At 35.2% G+C, this 17,229-nt stretch overlaps 3 protein-coding genes across 5 annotated transcripts in view; 2 read left to right on the forward strand and 1 right to left on the reverse strand.

Moving 5' to 3' along the window:
- LOC134751783 (poly(A) polymerase type 3) overlaps positions 1-17,229 on the forward strand; it is a 223,334-nt gene that overhangs the window by 193,930 nt on the left and 12,175 nt on the right. The window lies entirely within an intron of this gene.
- Positions 279-6,532, forward strand: LOC134751918 (valine--tRNA ligase-like). Its single transcript, XM_063687465.1, has 5 exons — positions 279-610; positions 1,004-1,113; positions 2,723-3,053; positions 3,834-3,993; positions 4,180-6,532. Exons 1-5 carry the CDS (start codon positions 358-360, stop codon positions 6,353-6,355), a joined length of 3,030 nt encoding a protein of 1,009 aa, XP_063543535.1. The 5' UTR covers positions 279-357; the 3' UTR covers positions 6,356-6,532.
- On the reverse strand, positions 9,251-15,971 carry LOC134751922 (uncharacterized). 3 transcript variants are annotated; one of them, XM_063687471.1, is made up of 4 exons: positions 15,452-15,971; positions 14,782-15,055; positions 11,858-11,948; positions 11,541-11,613 (listed from the first exon to the last, which is right to left on the reverse strand). In XM_063687471.1, exons 1-4 carry the CDS (start codon positions 15,731-15,733, stop codon positions 11,562-11,564), a joined length of 699 nt encoding a protein of 232 aa, XP_063543541.1. In that variant the 5' UTR covers positions 15,734-15,971; the 3' UTR covers positions 11,541-11,561. The 3 variants fall into 3 exon arrangements, with proteins under 3 accessions (XP_063543542.1, XP_063543541.1, XP_063543540.1); XM_063687470.1 differs by having other exon boundaries at positions 15,431-15,970; XM_063687472.1 differs by lacking the exons at positions 11,541-11,613; positions 11,858-11,948 and adding an exon at positions 9,251-11,428 and having other exon boundaries at positions 15,431-15,968.

Below are 17,229 nucleotides of genomic sequence, written 5' to 3' on the forward strand. Positions count from 1 at the left end.
AAAAAAAAAAAAAAAAAAATAGTGTAAAATAAATAATTATGAAACGGAGGCTTAAGTTGTTGACTTAATAATAATAAAATGGTTTTTACTGAAATCCTAAATAGCAGGGAGAAACAAAATATTTTGCACAGATGATTTCTTTATGTACGTAAATTGGATTGCATTTAGTTTCGATATACGTAAAATGCGTTAATAATCAATTCATGAGCGAACCAAACATCTATCAAAAAGTACGTACATGGAATGTCGGTGAATGTCCTAATCTAAACGTCAAAGTTGTCAAAATATACAACAAGAGTGCGAGAATGTTTAAAAAAATTGAATTCTTTTAAAATATATTTAATTTATAATATTATAATGTATTTCCGCCATAATACTTATAACTGTATAAGATCCTATTTATGTCTCTGGAGTCGCAGTATTTCGAAAACCTCTCGTATCATTCCTAAACCTAATTTGTCGGCATCGGCGTACCAGCCAGCATTTGTGGAAAAGCATGTATATCAAGAATGGGAGAGGAACGGTCTGTTCACACCGGAGAATTTCAGTGATAAACCATCTTTCAGCATGGTGCTGCCGCCGCCTAACGTTACTGGGAAGTTGCATTTAGGTTAGTCAAACAGCTGATTTCAATATATGTATAATTTGTTTTTAATTTTAATTATATGGACGAAAAAGAGCCCAGTTTATGTGGTAAAGGAATTTGCATGGCTTGCTAGACACGATGAAAAACTCGAACGCAAGAGGGCCTACAAAAAGTGTTTGTTAGGATAATTCCTAATTCATTTGTATGTCGAAATGTAGGTGTATTCCCATTTGTCCCCGCCCAACGTGACCGCCACCATATATGAGGCTACGGAGACAAATGCGAATACACCAGAATGCAAACACCATTTTTTTGTGTTACAGATTTGAACTATTGTTTGCAATAATTTAACATCAAGAATAGCTAGCATATGCCTAATAATAACAATAAATTAAAATATTTGAAACTTACTTCAAGGTCATGCCCTAGCTGGCACAGTCCAAGATGTGATAATCAGAAGGAAAAGGGCTACAGGCCACAATGTACTCTGGTTACCCGGCACGGACCATGCTGGTATTGCTACACAGGTAATAAATCAATAACTACTTTAATAACTTTGAAAGTGAATATTATTATTTAAACAAACTTCTAGCCTGTTATAATATTGTCTTCGGTTACCGCGATAGTTACTCATGAAATAAAACTATGAAAACGGATTATATCGCGTATATTGAATTTATAATACATCCCAAACTTTAATAGGGAAGATGGCTTTTCTCTACCACCAGCTTGGGATCCTGTAGTCCACCTGATAAAGGAGCAAGCGAGACATAGACTGTGAGACCGTAGTGTTGGATGATGCTGGACATTCTGATGTTTTGAAAAGATGTGTCCCGCCGAGTTTGTTGCCGGTCCCATATTGGGATACCCTCCTACAATTTAGGAGGGAATTAAATCTTCTCGGGTCCGTGGTGTAGGGTTGGAGCCGGCATAGTTTATTTTTATCGCGTATATATATATATCTTTACTTGAAAAATAATTATAGTGTATAACTAGCCTTATGAACCGATTTTGCATGTACAACCAGCCTTAAAGTTTGTAGTCTATGATTGTTCATTATTTTAGTATGTGGGTATTTTTGCATTTTGTAATTTTTCCTCAGTCACCCGTTGACCACGAACGCTGTAAAGAGTTCAAAACGTCGGGATGTATTATAAATTCAATATACGCGATATAATCCGTTTTCATAGTTTTATTTCTAGCCTGTTGTTAAATCAAAGATGGAAGAGCAAAAACTGTATACAAACACAACTGTATAAGTGTTGTTACATATACTTTTTGCCTTTTCATAAATAAATATCAGGGGACATCTTACACAGATCAACCTAGCCCCAAACTAAGCAAAGCTTGTACTATGGGTGCTAGGCGACGATATACATACTTATATAGATACTTTATATACATAGAAAACACCCATGACTCAGGAACAAATATTTGTGTTCATCTCACAAATAAATGCCCTTACTGGGATTGGAACCCAGGACCATCGGCTTTACAGGCAGGGTCACTACCCACTAGGCCAGCCAGACCCATCATCAAGTTTCATCTTTGTAAACAATAATATTCAATTACTTATAAAAAGGTAGGTATTTAAAAAAAATTAAAAATAATGCAGTAGGTACTGCTTGAATCTTTCTTGACCCTTTGAAAACCAACAACCCTTGAAGGTAATGTGATTGTCAATTATTGTCTTGTCAATAGCATATACTCATACCTTTTATCAGTGGCGGATTTGCCCTCTAAGGCCCAGTAGGCCCGGGCCTAGGGCGGCAAATTGTGACAAAAAATTCTCTGATGATAAACAGGAAATACCTAACTCAAAATGTAGTCAATATGATGGGTGCTGAGAAAGGGGCGGCTACAGGGCAAGGGGCCTAGGGCGGTTTGCAGCTAAAGACTGCAAATCCGCCACTGCCTTTTAGGCTTTTATACTTAGATTACTTACACTGTCAAAGCAACTTTCAGCATTCAAGTAATATTAATATTAGCTAGTATTTGATTTTGTGTTGTGAATATTAGTACTTTACGATACAAGTGCGAAAAGTAGGATATACGCAACGAGTGGCGATAAAAAGTAAAAGATAAGTGCCTGATCAAAATTAACTTCGCCATACTTCAGTTCTATTTTTATTCTAGGGTGTTGTTGAAAAATACCTAAAAAGCCGTCACAATCTCACCCGCCACGAGCTGGGACGCGACAAATTTAACAAGGAAGTCTGGAAATGGAAAGAGAAACATGGCAACACCATCTGCCAACAACTCAGGACTATGGGTTACTCTTTAGATTGGGGCCGCGAAATGTTTACAATGGATCGGAAGCATATAAATGCTGTTAACTATGCGTTTATAAGACTATTTCAGAAGGGATTAATTTATAGACAGAAGGCGTTAGTGAATTGGTGTAATACTCTGCAATCTACTGTGTCGGATATTGAAGTGGATAATATGGAGATTACTGGTCCAACAGGTAACTAAATGTTATTATTAATTTTACTTGACCGTCATTCGAAGCTTTGAGAGGCACAGAATCCGCCATTGTTTTGCTAAATCCCTAAAAACCTTGAATATACATCAGATAATAAAATGACAGTTTTAATTGCCTCAATTTTGCCAACCTATCTGTTCCGTTAGCCAGGGGACATTTGTAGAACAGAGAAATGTATGTACCACGTTCTACTAACATGCTTAATAAAGTTTCCATTCCACCACTACCAAATAAATGGATTTTTAGTTAACTCTTCGGGTGTATTATTATATAATTATAATTTTCTGTCTATTCAATTTCAAGTAGACATGTTCTGCTGCGGAATTTGCCACGCGGAGTTATTTTAAATGCCATACAACCAGGGTTGTAAGTGACCCAGGAGAACGTAACCATGGCACAGAATAAGTTATTACTTATAGTCCTGTAGTACTATTGTACTACCGTACAGAAAGGACACTTCCTACAAACCCGAAGTTTGACAGCGATTCAGGGTCGAATCATGCTGTCCCTTTCTAATGTATGGCTCTATCCCTTTCGCCTATTTAGGGTTGTCAAAATTCAAGTCATTATCTTATCTGTGGTCGTGCACGCAAAGGGACGTCAAGTTGTGCCAACTCTAATAATTGCTCGGAGCAATGCTGAGCCGAACGGAGCCGAGTTTGCCCGAAAGAAGGAGGAAGGAAGGAGTGTCCCCCCCACTGACCATGGCAACGAGTAACAAAAAAATGTTGATTTATCTTCATACCTAGCTTTATTTTTCAGAGTTGCGGTTACCAGGATACAATGAGCCAGTGAAGTTCGGCCAGCTGTATGACTTCGCGTACAGGGTATGCGACAGTACGGAGGAGGTTGTAGTATCGACCACGATGCCGGAGACAATGTTGGGAGACGTGGCCGTAGCTCTGCATCCAGATGATCCTAGGTATTATTGCATTTTATTACGTTTTTAACCGAGTGAGCGCGAAGTGTCTCCATTTTAGCTGAGAACAGCTATAGGTCTCATTTCTCAACTGATTCTCGAAAAAAATATGACAATTTACTTTTAGAATTTATCAAAATGGCGGAGGCATGGCGTTTGCGATGTTATAAAACGTTATTTTAATTTCAGGTACAAACATCTAAGAAAGAAGCGAGTCATCCACCCTTTCAATGGTAATACTTTACCAATCATTTTTGACGATTTCGTCGACATGAAATTTGGGACTGGTGCCGTCAAAATAACTCCCGCCCACAGCAAAATAGACTATGAGGTTGCTAAGCAACATAAGCTGGAGCTCAATCAAGTTATAGATGAACAAGGAAATATTATAAACTCTAAAGACTTCAATGGATTAAAAAAGTATCACTGTCGAGAAGAAATTGTTAAGAGATTAGATGGATTGGGACTTCTAAAGAAGATTACACCGCATTCGATGACTCTTCCAATTTGTAGTAGAACCAATGATGTTATAGAATATTTACCTAAAGAACAGTGGTTTTTAAATTGCAGCAATTTAAATAAGAAAGCAATGGAGGTTGTAGAGGAGGGAGAATTAAATATACAGCCGGAGAAGTTTGTAAAGAATTGGATGAACTGGTGTAAAGACGATAGAGATTGGTGCGTTTCAAGGCAATTATGGTGGGGACAGGAGATTCCGGGATATAAGTGTAGTTATAGATCAAACATTACTTGGGTAGCGGCTAACGATGAACATGAGGCCAAAGATATTTCTGCAAAGCTGTTAGATACAGAAGCAGATAGAATACAAGTGGAAAAAGATACAGATGTTTTGGATACTTGGTTTTCATCAGCAATTTATCCGTTCTCTTCTTTAGGATGGCCGGATAAATATAGCTTGGATTACGACAAGTTCTATCCCTTAAACTTAATGGCTACGGGGCATGATATCTTAGGTTTGTGGGTGCACAGGATGGTAATACTTGGACTCGAATTGACTGATAACCTTCCTTTTAAAAATGTATTACTCCATGGAATAATTTGCGATAATAAAGGCTCAAAAATGTCTAAAAGCAAAGGCAATGTTATAGATCCTATCGACGTTATAAACGGAATTTCTATAGATGAACTCAAAAAGAAGACCGAGAAGATGTTTGCAGATGGGATTCTAAGTAAAAGCGAATTGGTAAAATCTTTGGAATACCATAAGAGCAATTTTTCGAATACTAAAGGTATACCAGAATGCGGAGTGGATGCATTGAGGTTCACATTATTGTCACAAGATATAAAGTCGCATTTTGTCAACTTTGATGTGAACATGTGTCATTCAAACAAATTATTTTGTAATAAAATATGGCAGAGTGTGAAATACACCCATCTACAGTTTGCTAAATTAAAAGAACTGCCGAAAAAGAGGACCATTTTAGAAAATGATTTGACTTTCTTTGATGCATGGATTTTGAGCAGATTGGCACATATGATAGATATAGTCAACACAGCTATGGAAAACCATGAGTTTCACTTAGCTACAAAAGCTATAAGAACATTTATTTACAACGAATTCTGCGATGTATACCTGGAAACTACTAAACCAGGATTTGAACACAAAAATAAGAACATTGGTTATGCCCATGCTCATACCTTGAGCACTGTTTTGAACGCATCTCTAAGATGTTTAAATCCCTTTATGATTTACTTGACATATGATCTAATACCAAGGATACCTCAATTCGAAGAAAGTATTATATACAACTTTAATGATTATGACGACAAATATTATAAGTACCCTCAATCTGATGAGTTTAGAAAATGGAGAAATATTAATTTGGAAACTCAAGTAGATCAGTTTCTAAGTACAATATTTTTGATTAGACAATTAAAAGGATATTATAACATATCTAACAAACTAAGGCCAACCGTGTGTATAAATACAACAAATAACGTTTTAAAGGCTGACATAAATAAGTATAGTGATATAGTAAAAAATCTAACAAAATGTGACAATATACAATTTGGTGAAGTTACAAACAAAAATTTCGTAAGTGGACAGCTAGATAAAGATACTAAAATATACGTAGAATTATTAGGTAAAGATATAGATTTAGCTATGAGAGAAGCTAAAGCTAAACTAATGAAAAAAGTAAACAAGTTAGAAGATTATTTAGCTAAGTTAGAACAGAAAATGTCAAGTCCCAATTATGTGAATTTATCAGAATTTACGCAAATGATAGACAGAGAAAACGAAAAGAGTAAAAGAGAGGAATTAATGCAGTTGAAACGATTAGTTGTTGATGATGTATTAATAACAGACGATAAAGGAAAAGATGATAACATGAAATTGTCCTAACCGCGTAACTCATCGTGAAACGATTTCAAGCATAGGGGTGGATCAACGTTTTTTTTTGTTATTTTGTCCCGTCAGCCTAGCAACAAGAGTAGCATAGTTTTAAAAGTGACCCAGGCGACCGTAACCATGGAAACAAGTGACAAGAAAAAGTTGAGTCACCTATTATTAGGTACTGTAAATTGATTTTAAGTAAGTCGACGTCATAGATATGATTACATAATGTAATCATATCTATGACGTCGACTTACTTAAAATGTAATTTACATTGATTACTAGTTACACCTTACTCCTTCTAAGGCGAAAAATGTAAACCTATATTTTTGACGTCGACTATGTAATAGTGTAAATATAAATTTTGTTACAAGATGTGTTTTTTTATAAACCCTCAATTATAATCATTTATAATGTTATTAATGATAAGTCAGTTTACAACAAACGATAAAATTTATTTAAATAATTGACTTATAATTTATAAGTTTATAACAATAATGGCCCCGTGAAAATAAAACCATTAATTTCAGATTAACACATCAAAATAATAGCCAAATAAAGGACATTCATAAGTTCACAACATAATCATAATATTCTTATTAATAAAATTCATAACTATTCATAAAATGAAAGACACAAATAAAACCTATTGGCCCTATTGCACTATACACCACAAAGTACAGTTAGCAACAAATACCTAAACGAACACAATTTCGCAAAAATCGACGCGACAAAGTTGTATGTATGTAAGAACTTTGTTAGACTTTGACTTGTATCACATCAATATTTTCTATTGACTGTACAGACTACTTTATTTTTACGTAAACCGTACATGACTAAACGGAAGTTTTATTTTGCCGTGTCACAAAATATTCATCTACAATCTATGTAATCATATCTATGACGTCGACTTACTTAAAATGTAATTTACATTGATTACTAGTTACACCTTACTCCTTCTAAGGCGAAAAATGTAAACCTATATTTTTGACGTCGACTATGTAATAGTGTAAATATAAATTTTGTTACAAGATGTGTTTTTTTATAAACCCTCAATTATAATCATTTATAATGTTATTAATGATAAGTCAGTTTACAACAAACGATAAAATTTATTTAAATAATTGACTTATAATTTATAAGTTTATAACAATAATGGCCCCGTGAAAATAAAACCATTAATTTCAGATTAACACATCAAAATAATAGCCAAATAAAGGACATTCATAAGTTCACAACATAATCATAATATTCTTATTAATAAAATTCATAACTATTCATAAAATGAAAGACACAAATAAAACCTATTGGCCCTATTGCACTATACACCACAAAGTACAGTTAGCAACAAATACCTAAACGAACACAATTTCGCAAAAATCGACGCGACAAAGTTGTATGTATGTAAGAACTTTGTTAGACTTTGACTTGTATCACATCAATATTTTCTATTGACTGTACAGACTACTTTATTTTTACGTAAACCGTACATGACTAAACGGAAGTTTTATTTTGCCGTGTCACAAAATATTCATCTACAATCTAAATTATTGTGTAGTGTAGTTACATTTTTAAAAATCTACTTTGTATGTATTATAATATGTAGGATGTCACTTGTATTAGTACTGTGGGTTGATCAACTATTTCTTGTTGTCATTCTAATTATTTTGCGCCGTTACCCAGGAGACAATAGTAAGAAAGTTTTAGATAAAATGATGTAACTCATTTTACTAACATACTTAGCAGATGGCCCCCACAAAAATAAGCTTACAATTATCATTACAGTGCATGTATAGTTTTATTAAATTGTGGGTTTAAAGGGTGACCCAGGAGACATAACCATAGCACCGACCTAGTACAAGAAAAAGTTGATTGACCCTGGTGCTTATGGAAGTTGTTAAGTAAAATACCTACTTTGTAATTGCAAAAATACAATAATATATCTCTCATGGAATATGGAAACGTTGAATACCGAGTAAAGTTACTAACTATATTTCACAAGCTAAAAACATTCTCACAGAACGTTTAAAATAATCAAATACAAACCGACATAAACAACTATAATGAACGAAAACAACTCATTTTGGTTTAAACGCATATACACTATAAAACTAATTAAATACGAATATTATTTTTACTATTAAATTTATGAGCTCAAAGTGCACTTCAAGCTAAGTTAGCAATGCCAATAGACCTCCCAATTGTTTTTGAGCTTTAATTAATGTGTTCAGAATTTAAAATAAGGTTAGATGGGGTAAGAGAATCCTCATACTGTTTCTCTTGTCGAGCAAAATAAACCAGGGACCGGCCCGCTATCCCTTATCGGGGTTTTATAAGGGTATTGCATAAGGCTTAACTCACCATACCCTTTGCCAGACGAAACCTTTTGTTTTGGTTTTAAAAACCCTTATATAAAGCTACCACATTTGAGTAATCGGTAGCCCAAATACCCCTACAAAACCCTTATCAGCTCTTAGCATATAAGCGTGCTAATTTAAGTCGTCTACCTTGTTCATAAAGCACACATTACTTCGAATCCGAGCGATCGTCGGCGGCGACGGCGGCGTTCTTTGACTAGACACGTATTTTCTTTCCTTTTCATACACTACCGTAGATATATACTAATCCTGTCTCTTTCACGCAAAGGGAAACCTTTATAAAAAGCGCTTAAAGATAAGGGTAACCCTTATTAAGAGCTAGCCTTATTTTTGGTTAGCTTTTCGGTAAGGGTTAGTCAAAGGTAAGGGTATGAATGGGCTTGCAGTTCAATAGGGAAAGTCTTTCAATGTGTTAGCCGTGTTTAAGTGTCGCCCATTGAAAGGGTTTTATCGCGGAAAGGGTTGTCCGGTCCCTGAAATAAACTACTGACGTTTATCTTAACCCATCTAACCTTACTACAAAACTTCCAGTAATGAAAATTGTGTTTTGGTTGTTTCCAGTAATGAAAATAAAAATGAGGGTTTTATTAGCTCTATATAGTCTGGCAAACCAGATTTGTCAGTAATTACGAACGTGAAATACTATACGCATCCATTACTTTTGGGTGCTAGTACTAGCGTCAGAAAAGGACAGTATGATCTCTCTATGTTTTAAATGAGGCAGTGCCTGGCCTGGGGTTTTATGTATGAAAAATTGCTTTCAGAATACAACCCATTAAAATAAAACACTTATTATATTGACAGAAATAAGCAGCCGATTTGAACTCCCCTTATGCACTTATCTATCGATCTAACATTTACTTGTCTGCTCTATATCATATTTGGTGGTGTGAAATATATATGTATACATACACAACAACTAGATTCCTACGCCACCGTAAAACCATTTCAAATGTAGTTGGCCGGTCGAAGTATTTTACAGATGGAGACAGAATAGGTTTTACCTATCGATCCTACGAATATTGTCAAATACATGTTTTTTTTCTTTCTGGAATTTTAAGCCAAATATAGAACAAACCTAGAGACAGGTAAAACTTATGCTGGCACCTTGTATAAAAACGGTTGACAATTGCCTACCCCATTGACAAATAGTGATGTGATAACCTCACTGATATGGTTTTACACTAACCTGGGGTAAAATTGGTTGACTGTATCTACTTACTGTATCTATTAGATCGCGGGCCAGGAGCATATATCGCTAGTCATCGCCTCCCGGCTGATACTTTGTCAGATGATAGTTTAGTTTAGATGTTATCATGAATTAAAAAAATAGCCGGTTGTATTGTACCGCGGTGGAAAGTCAGTTGTCAGTTGATGACATAAACATTTTTTTACATGTTCATGCGACCAGCTGACGTTCTTTCTATAGTTCTTTCCGCGATACAGCTGCTGACGATTTTTTAAATTAACAATAGCATCTAAACCATACTATAAACAGGGCAAAGTATGTTATCTTCATACAAACGCACCGCGCGCGACTTGTATGTGTGGGTGGTGCGTTGTATGAAGATAACATACTGTGCCCTGTTTATACTATGTCTAAACTATCATCTGACAAAGTATCAAACGGGAGGCGATGACTAAATTTTTTTACGTGTTTCGGTGGCTGCCATTCCTCAACCCACCAACGGAGCGGCAGCTGACGTCCACGAGGGTTCATCATACATAGCCGTTAACCACTATACGAGTTATCGGCCGGGAGGCGATTGGTCATGGAAACCTGTTCCTGGCTCGCGATCTATATCTATCTGTATTACTTATAAACGACAACTCTAATTTTGAATTAAATTGTCAGATTGAGGTAGTCACATGGAAGCAACAGATTGTATCGTTCATAAGTATTACGTTTTTTACGTAAATCTTCAAATAATCATTCATGCTGTCGTGGTTTAATTCCTTTCGGAGATGTGTCCCAGGAGACAGCAGTGATCGGGCAAAATCCGCAAGATAATCGCATAGACGATGTCCATGAAGTAGCTAATTTATTACAAATGCACTGTCCATCAGCAGCAAAAAAGTTCATTAATTGCTGGTAAAAAACATCATAATTTCCGTTTTCCTATCGTATTTATGGTGTCTTTAACAATGCTATAACTTTTTTTACCGATTGACGAAACTGCACTCGGTTGATGTTACTTACTAGTTACCACAATTTCGCAACGCATAAGAGGGTGAATCAACTTTTAGACCGATACTAATCTATAACTTTTATATCATTTTATATTATATGCTCAAACAAGCGACTTAATCTCTGGATAGACCCAAAATTTAGAGTTTTTAGACAAAGATTAAATTTGAAACATGATTACTTGGTAACTCCAGAGACATTTTTGGTAACGCCAGAGACGTGAAAAGTGTAGGTCTAAAAGTTGATACGCCAAAGAACCGTTACAGCCATTGGAAAACCAGTTAACATTGAAAATTTATAGCGTGTGAATGCGTTCGGGAATTAAATGAATTTTCCAATGGCTGTTATGCACGATGTGACAGTATTTATCACCGGAAAAGTCAAAACATTTCTCTTTTAGCCTGTGTTAGTTAATAATGAAGCTACGATACTATGATCTCTTTGTTTTCTTGGCTTTTCCACGCTGGCCCATCTTCTTTTTGCCTGAATGCAAAACGATGCATTTCTTACGGTTTGCTGGAAATAAATAATTAACCCTTTAATGGTTTGATATTCTGTCGGTCAAAGATAAATTGGGGTATTAATTTTACTGAGACAAGGGATTGACACGGACACGAAGTGAAACATGTTAATGTAGCATAAACATTTATTATTTAAAAATCTCATCGAAACTATCTATCGTCCCCATGGCTTCTGCAATTCTGTAACAAAGTAAAGAAAAACTTATATGGTGTTGAATATTATAATTAATTCAATTAAATTATTTCTCATTTATCGGTTGACAATGTTTGATGTGAAACATCAATATAGGAAGGTATGTTTGAAAATATACTGAATTGTCTTATATTATATTTTAAAATTGTATATTTAAACAGCTATCCGTCGAGGTTATACAGTATAATAAATATCTTCCAAAATAGGTTATTTGAATAAGAAATCACTGACCTGCTGAAAACTTCAACTTTTTTCCTTTTATGCTCCTTGTCGAGTTCCTGTCGCGCTCTTTTAATACTTATAAATTCCCTTTCATATTCAGCTACAACAAGAAAAAATAAACTGGATTATGGATAGAAAACAAAATTTTACACAATAGTATTTTTTTACAATAGGGAATATTACGCAAAACTACGTAGAGGGCGTCACTAGCATAATTACAGGGCTTACCGCGAAACACAGAAATCGAAAGTTCGGTTTCTGCCTCCCTCACTCTTGCTTATTCGATCGATAGAGGCAGATAACGAAATTTCATATTCCACCTGTAAACAAACCACCTTGATGCATCAATGTCATAGTGAAAACTTGTCAAAAACTGTTTAAGGCCTAGTATGTATAAGTTACTCTATGGTTTAGTATGTGCACTAGTGCTGCACTCTGGCGGCAGAACATTGCAGTAATACTCCCTATTGGGTGAATCAAATATTTCTTGTTCTGTCCTCGACCCATTGTGGAAAGGGCTTATAACTACCACAATAATGCTTGTTTTAGTTAAATGCCATGAAACCAGGATTTAAAGAGTGACCCAGGCGACTGTAACTATGGCAACGAGTGAAAAGGTAAAATTGATTCACCCAATTACATAAATATAGATCAACCAAAAATAACGCTTTAGCTGACCATATTGTGGCATTTAGTGCCAGTGTCAAAGGTAAAAAAAAGCCACTTATAAATTCACTTAAATATGATGTGATTTTGTCTCTTTTACAATCACACGTGTTGTGTTGTGTTAATTAGTGATATCATTCATACACATATTAGTAGCTACATTTTGGTGGATCTATAAGACTAAAATTTTAAATAAATATAAGTATTATAATCTTGTAAATATAATATATACTTACCTTAAGCAAAGTCTTAAGTTATGATCCGTTTTTGTACACCACAATATGGTCACTAAAGGTTTTATTAAAAATTAAAAATCGACATGCAAATTTTTTTATAAGTACCCATTTATATTGGTGTATGTTTTGAATAACAGTTTTTTCTCTTGTGTAAAGTGTTAAGTAATTTTTTTTTAATTGATATTTTGTACAAGTTTTTGACGTGACCCAGGAGACAATATGTTGCGTAAAGTATATTTTCAAGATCATAAGCAATTCATTGACATAATGATGATACTACAATTGTCACAACAGACGAGGCCAGCATGATGTGGAATCTATATTTAAGAATAATGTAATGGTGTGGGATTCTATGGATGTCGTTACAGGGGCGACATCGTCACTGAGTGACAAAACCCCATTCTAAAAAAAAAACATACTTTTGTGAGTGATGCAAGAGATAGATGCCTTTCATATAGATTTACTCAAATACAAGATCATAGGTACTTAACAACATATAAATAATTATGAGTGAAATTATTAGATGAAATCACCACAAGTGTTTTATTATTACCAATGACAAAGATAGATATAACTCCGTAATAGATGGATACAGTCTAAGGAAAAACGTGCCTCGAAAATCAAGAAAATTTGATTCTCGTTCAGAGGGCGCTACTAGTTTTGGCCTTGATGTGGAATCTATATTTAAGAATAATGTAATGTTGTGGGATTCTATGGATGTCGTTACAGGGGCGACATCGTCACTGAGTGACAAAACCCCATTCTAAAAAAAAACAACATACTTTTGTGAGTGATGCAAGAGATAGATGCCTTTCATATAGATTTACTCAAATACAAGATCATAGGTACTTAACAACATATAAATAATTATGAGTGAAATTATTAGATGAAATCACCACAAGTGTTTTATTATTACCAATGACAAAGATAGATACTCCGTAATAGATGGATACAGTCTAAGGAAAAAACGTGCCTCGAAAATCAAGAAAATTTGATTCTCGTTCAGAGGGCGCTACTAGTTTTGGCATACAGTCGTATAGATGGCGTTGACGGTTTAGTTTGTTATTTAAAATTTTTAACGCATATCAGTGAAAGAACATGGGTCATAATCATAAAAATAATTAATGCAAATAAAAAAAATCATTTATCTATATTTAAATACATTCTATCGTATTTTTATAAATCTTCATTTGTAGTTTTAAAGTGTGTCGACAGATGGCAGTGAATTTAGTGAGGTTACAAAATTTACTATGACAGTACCGCTCTAGTATAAGTTACTCTATGCCAATGATTAATAAAATTTTATGAATTTTAGTTGATGAGTTCGCATCACGCGCGCGATTAATGCCTTGACAATGAAGGCGTGTTCAGATATTTCTGAGCACCTTGGTCGCTCCGATATATCTCATGGCGACTGTACCAATCAAGAAAAAAATGTTTCTTTAAAAAAATCCTATAATATATAGTCGGCATGAAATAGTGACAGCCAAAGTCGCCAAACATATTGCAACACATCCTTATTTCTATGGTAACAAATGTATGTTACGATACATTTGGACCCCAAAGGGTACTAAAAACGGTTTTTTTGCCGTTTTTTGCGTAATGGTACGGAACCCTTCGTGCGCGAGGCGGCTCGCACTTGGCTGGTTTTTTTAATTACTGTAAGTATAACCTATTCACTTAAAACAAAATTAATTTAACATTCGCTTCTAGATAAGAAAAAAAAACATTTTAATAAGGGACATTATTATGGTGATAAGTAACAACAACGAAGTTATTTCACCCAACTCACCTCTCACTAACTAGCCTCTCAGCAGTCTCAGCTTCCTAGCTAAGGAAGCTCCTCCGGTCCTGACTTTGAATCTTGGTGAGGGTAGTTATTTGTGCAATGAGAATGGATATTCGTTGAAAGTTCTCCTTGATTAATGGATATTTTCTATGTATTTAAGAATTTATATTAACCATGGGAGTAAATTATTTTATAACGAAAATATATCATAACGACAAAATACAAATTTCAAAAGCACTCACTAAGTTTGGCCATATCCAGCCCTTTCTCTTTTTTCTTCTCATCCTCATGCCACTTCACATGCTTCACCAGACAGAAGAGGTACTTGAAGCTCTCCGAGCACTTCGCACAAGCGTACATCATCTCTCCCTTTTCCACCTTCTCCGGGCCTTCTGGATATTGGAGATCATCTTCACATTTGTCGGCATTTTTGATGACACCTCCGGGGAGGATTTCGAGGGTTGGCCAGCTGTCTGGTGGCTTTATGTCAGTGTGTTTTTGCTCTAGGACTATATCCTGAAAATAAGAAACAGTATAATCATGGTTTACCTGGTTGTAAGACTAAAAATCGTAACCTTCTAACATTGATTCCAACATAATGTTGGAAAATGTACAAAATCTGGGGGCACGGCAGTGCCCAAGTCATACAGAACAAAGACGCACGGCCGTACCATCCTTTTCTCGAAGCCACTCAGGCCATTTTCGACATACTGTAATTTTGTGATAGCTAAAGCAAGAACCCTGAATTTTCAGTGACGTATAGAGCATAACATGATTTAGATATATTATCAATAACATGTAATTTGACTGCCTGCTTAACTATTTCGGCTGCTGTCTGTAACATGAACAAAAACACTTGCAAAATAATAGTACAAGCAAAACAACTATTACGTTTTGTGTCACATCTCTTACTATTGGAATTTCATCCAACGGCTCGAGAACTTCAGGAACAATCATCTCTGCGGTGTCACTGTCATCTTCAACCACTTCTTCTGACTGAATGGACACCATACTCCCAATGTTCGAGTCCTCATCTTCATTGACTACACAATCATACTCAATGTTATCAACAACACAGGTTTCTAGTACTTCCTCTTCGCAATTCCTTTCTCTCGAAGGTTGTACGTCCTCCATACGCACTAGTGGCACGTTCTCCAGTTCTTCACTGTTTTCTATCGCGTTGGCCGCGGACATTTTTGATAAAAATTGAATAAATGTTGATTGTAAGGCCCTTTCAAAACATTACGGTTTTATGATGATATGTTACGTAAATAAAGAGCCTAATGCGACCAGCGTTGCTAATGAAGTGTAAGCAATAGTTTATAACACAAATTGCTAATGGGAGTAGAGGAAAAATCCATTAATTCAACAAAAATGTTTAAAGGCTGACCTAAGTACACATCAACTCCATTTTGACAATCATTTTTTGGTGTTGCCAGTGCCAGTGGTTAAAATTTGTCCACATCGGTAGTTTTCGAGGTCAAATAACAAGTAGTTAGAGCAAGCTAAGTTGGCAGCGATTTTGATAGCCCAGACTGTGCAAGTGTTATTAAACGTCATAATTTCCTCAGAATAATGACTAAAGCAAAGAAGCCGGGCAAAAATAAAAGCTTGGTAAAAGATATCGTATTCACAACACGTTATTACTTTTTGTCTATGAGTGAGTGAGACAACAATCCGCAAGTTCTTTCGTTTTTTTCAGTATTGTCATAAGATGAACTGAGGGAAATGTCAAATGGTCCTATGTGGTTCTATAATATAATCCAGCCAAATAAAATATAAGTTCGTTATTTCACAGGTAGGTGTCAACTGTAACAACTTGACATAGTCGTATTATTTTAGTTGAAATATTTCGGGATGTTTCAGCGGTCATCTTGGTTTATTTTAATTATATTCTTGCTATTCCTGAAAGATTGTTGGAAAACGTGTTGAGTTTTTATTTGTAATGGTTTGAAGTTCCCTTTGTGATAATGTCTTGTGTGATCGAGGGCTGTAAATCGCATACAGGAAGAAAATAAAATACGCACGAACCGATAACCTTTAATCGGTGAGTTTTGTTCAATTTTGAAGAAATTAATTTATAGGACCTGACCCTAAACATAGAAATCGATATATTGTTTATGTAATTATTACTTGCATTCAAGTCTATATAGATTTTTGCATAAATTTTCGAACTTTTCTGCTAAGTATGAAAGGTTATATTTTTGACATAGTGATGTATCGACCTCAGATCAATAACCTATCGACATTTACAGTTTTCTTATAGTTTGGCCCAGGACTGTCTCATTTTAATTGATGAGTACAGTCAAGGGCATAAATATATATACATTCCCAGTCTCAAAAATATGTGTACGCTCAGACAATAAAATCGTGTTCACATATTTTTAAGCCATTTGTCTGGATCGATATTTTTGCCTTCGACTGTACCTATAGTTTTCTTTGTTCTTACTTACTGACAGATTGTGTTTGCCAGACTATAGTTTAATACTAAAAACCGGTCAAGTGCGGGTCGGACGCGCGCACCAAGGGGACCGTACTTTTTAGTATTTGTTGTTATAGTGGCAACAGAAATACATCATCTGTGAAAATTTCAACTGTCTAGCTATCACGGTTCACATGAGATACAGCCTGGTGACAGACAGACGGACAGCGAAGTATTAGTAATAGGGTCCCGTCCTTACCCTTTGGGT

Source organism: Cydia strobilella, chromosome 23 (assembly GCF_947568885.1).
Source record: "Cydia strobilella chromosome 23, ilCydStro3.1, whole genome shotgun sequence".
NCBI classification, from domain to species: domain Eukaryota; kingdom Metazoa; phylum Arthropoda; class Insecta; order Lepidoptera; family Tortricidae; genus Cydia; species Cydia strobilella.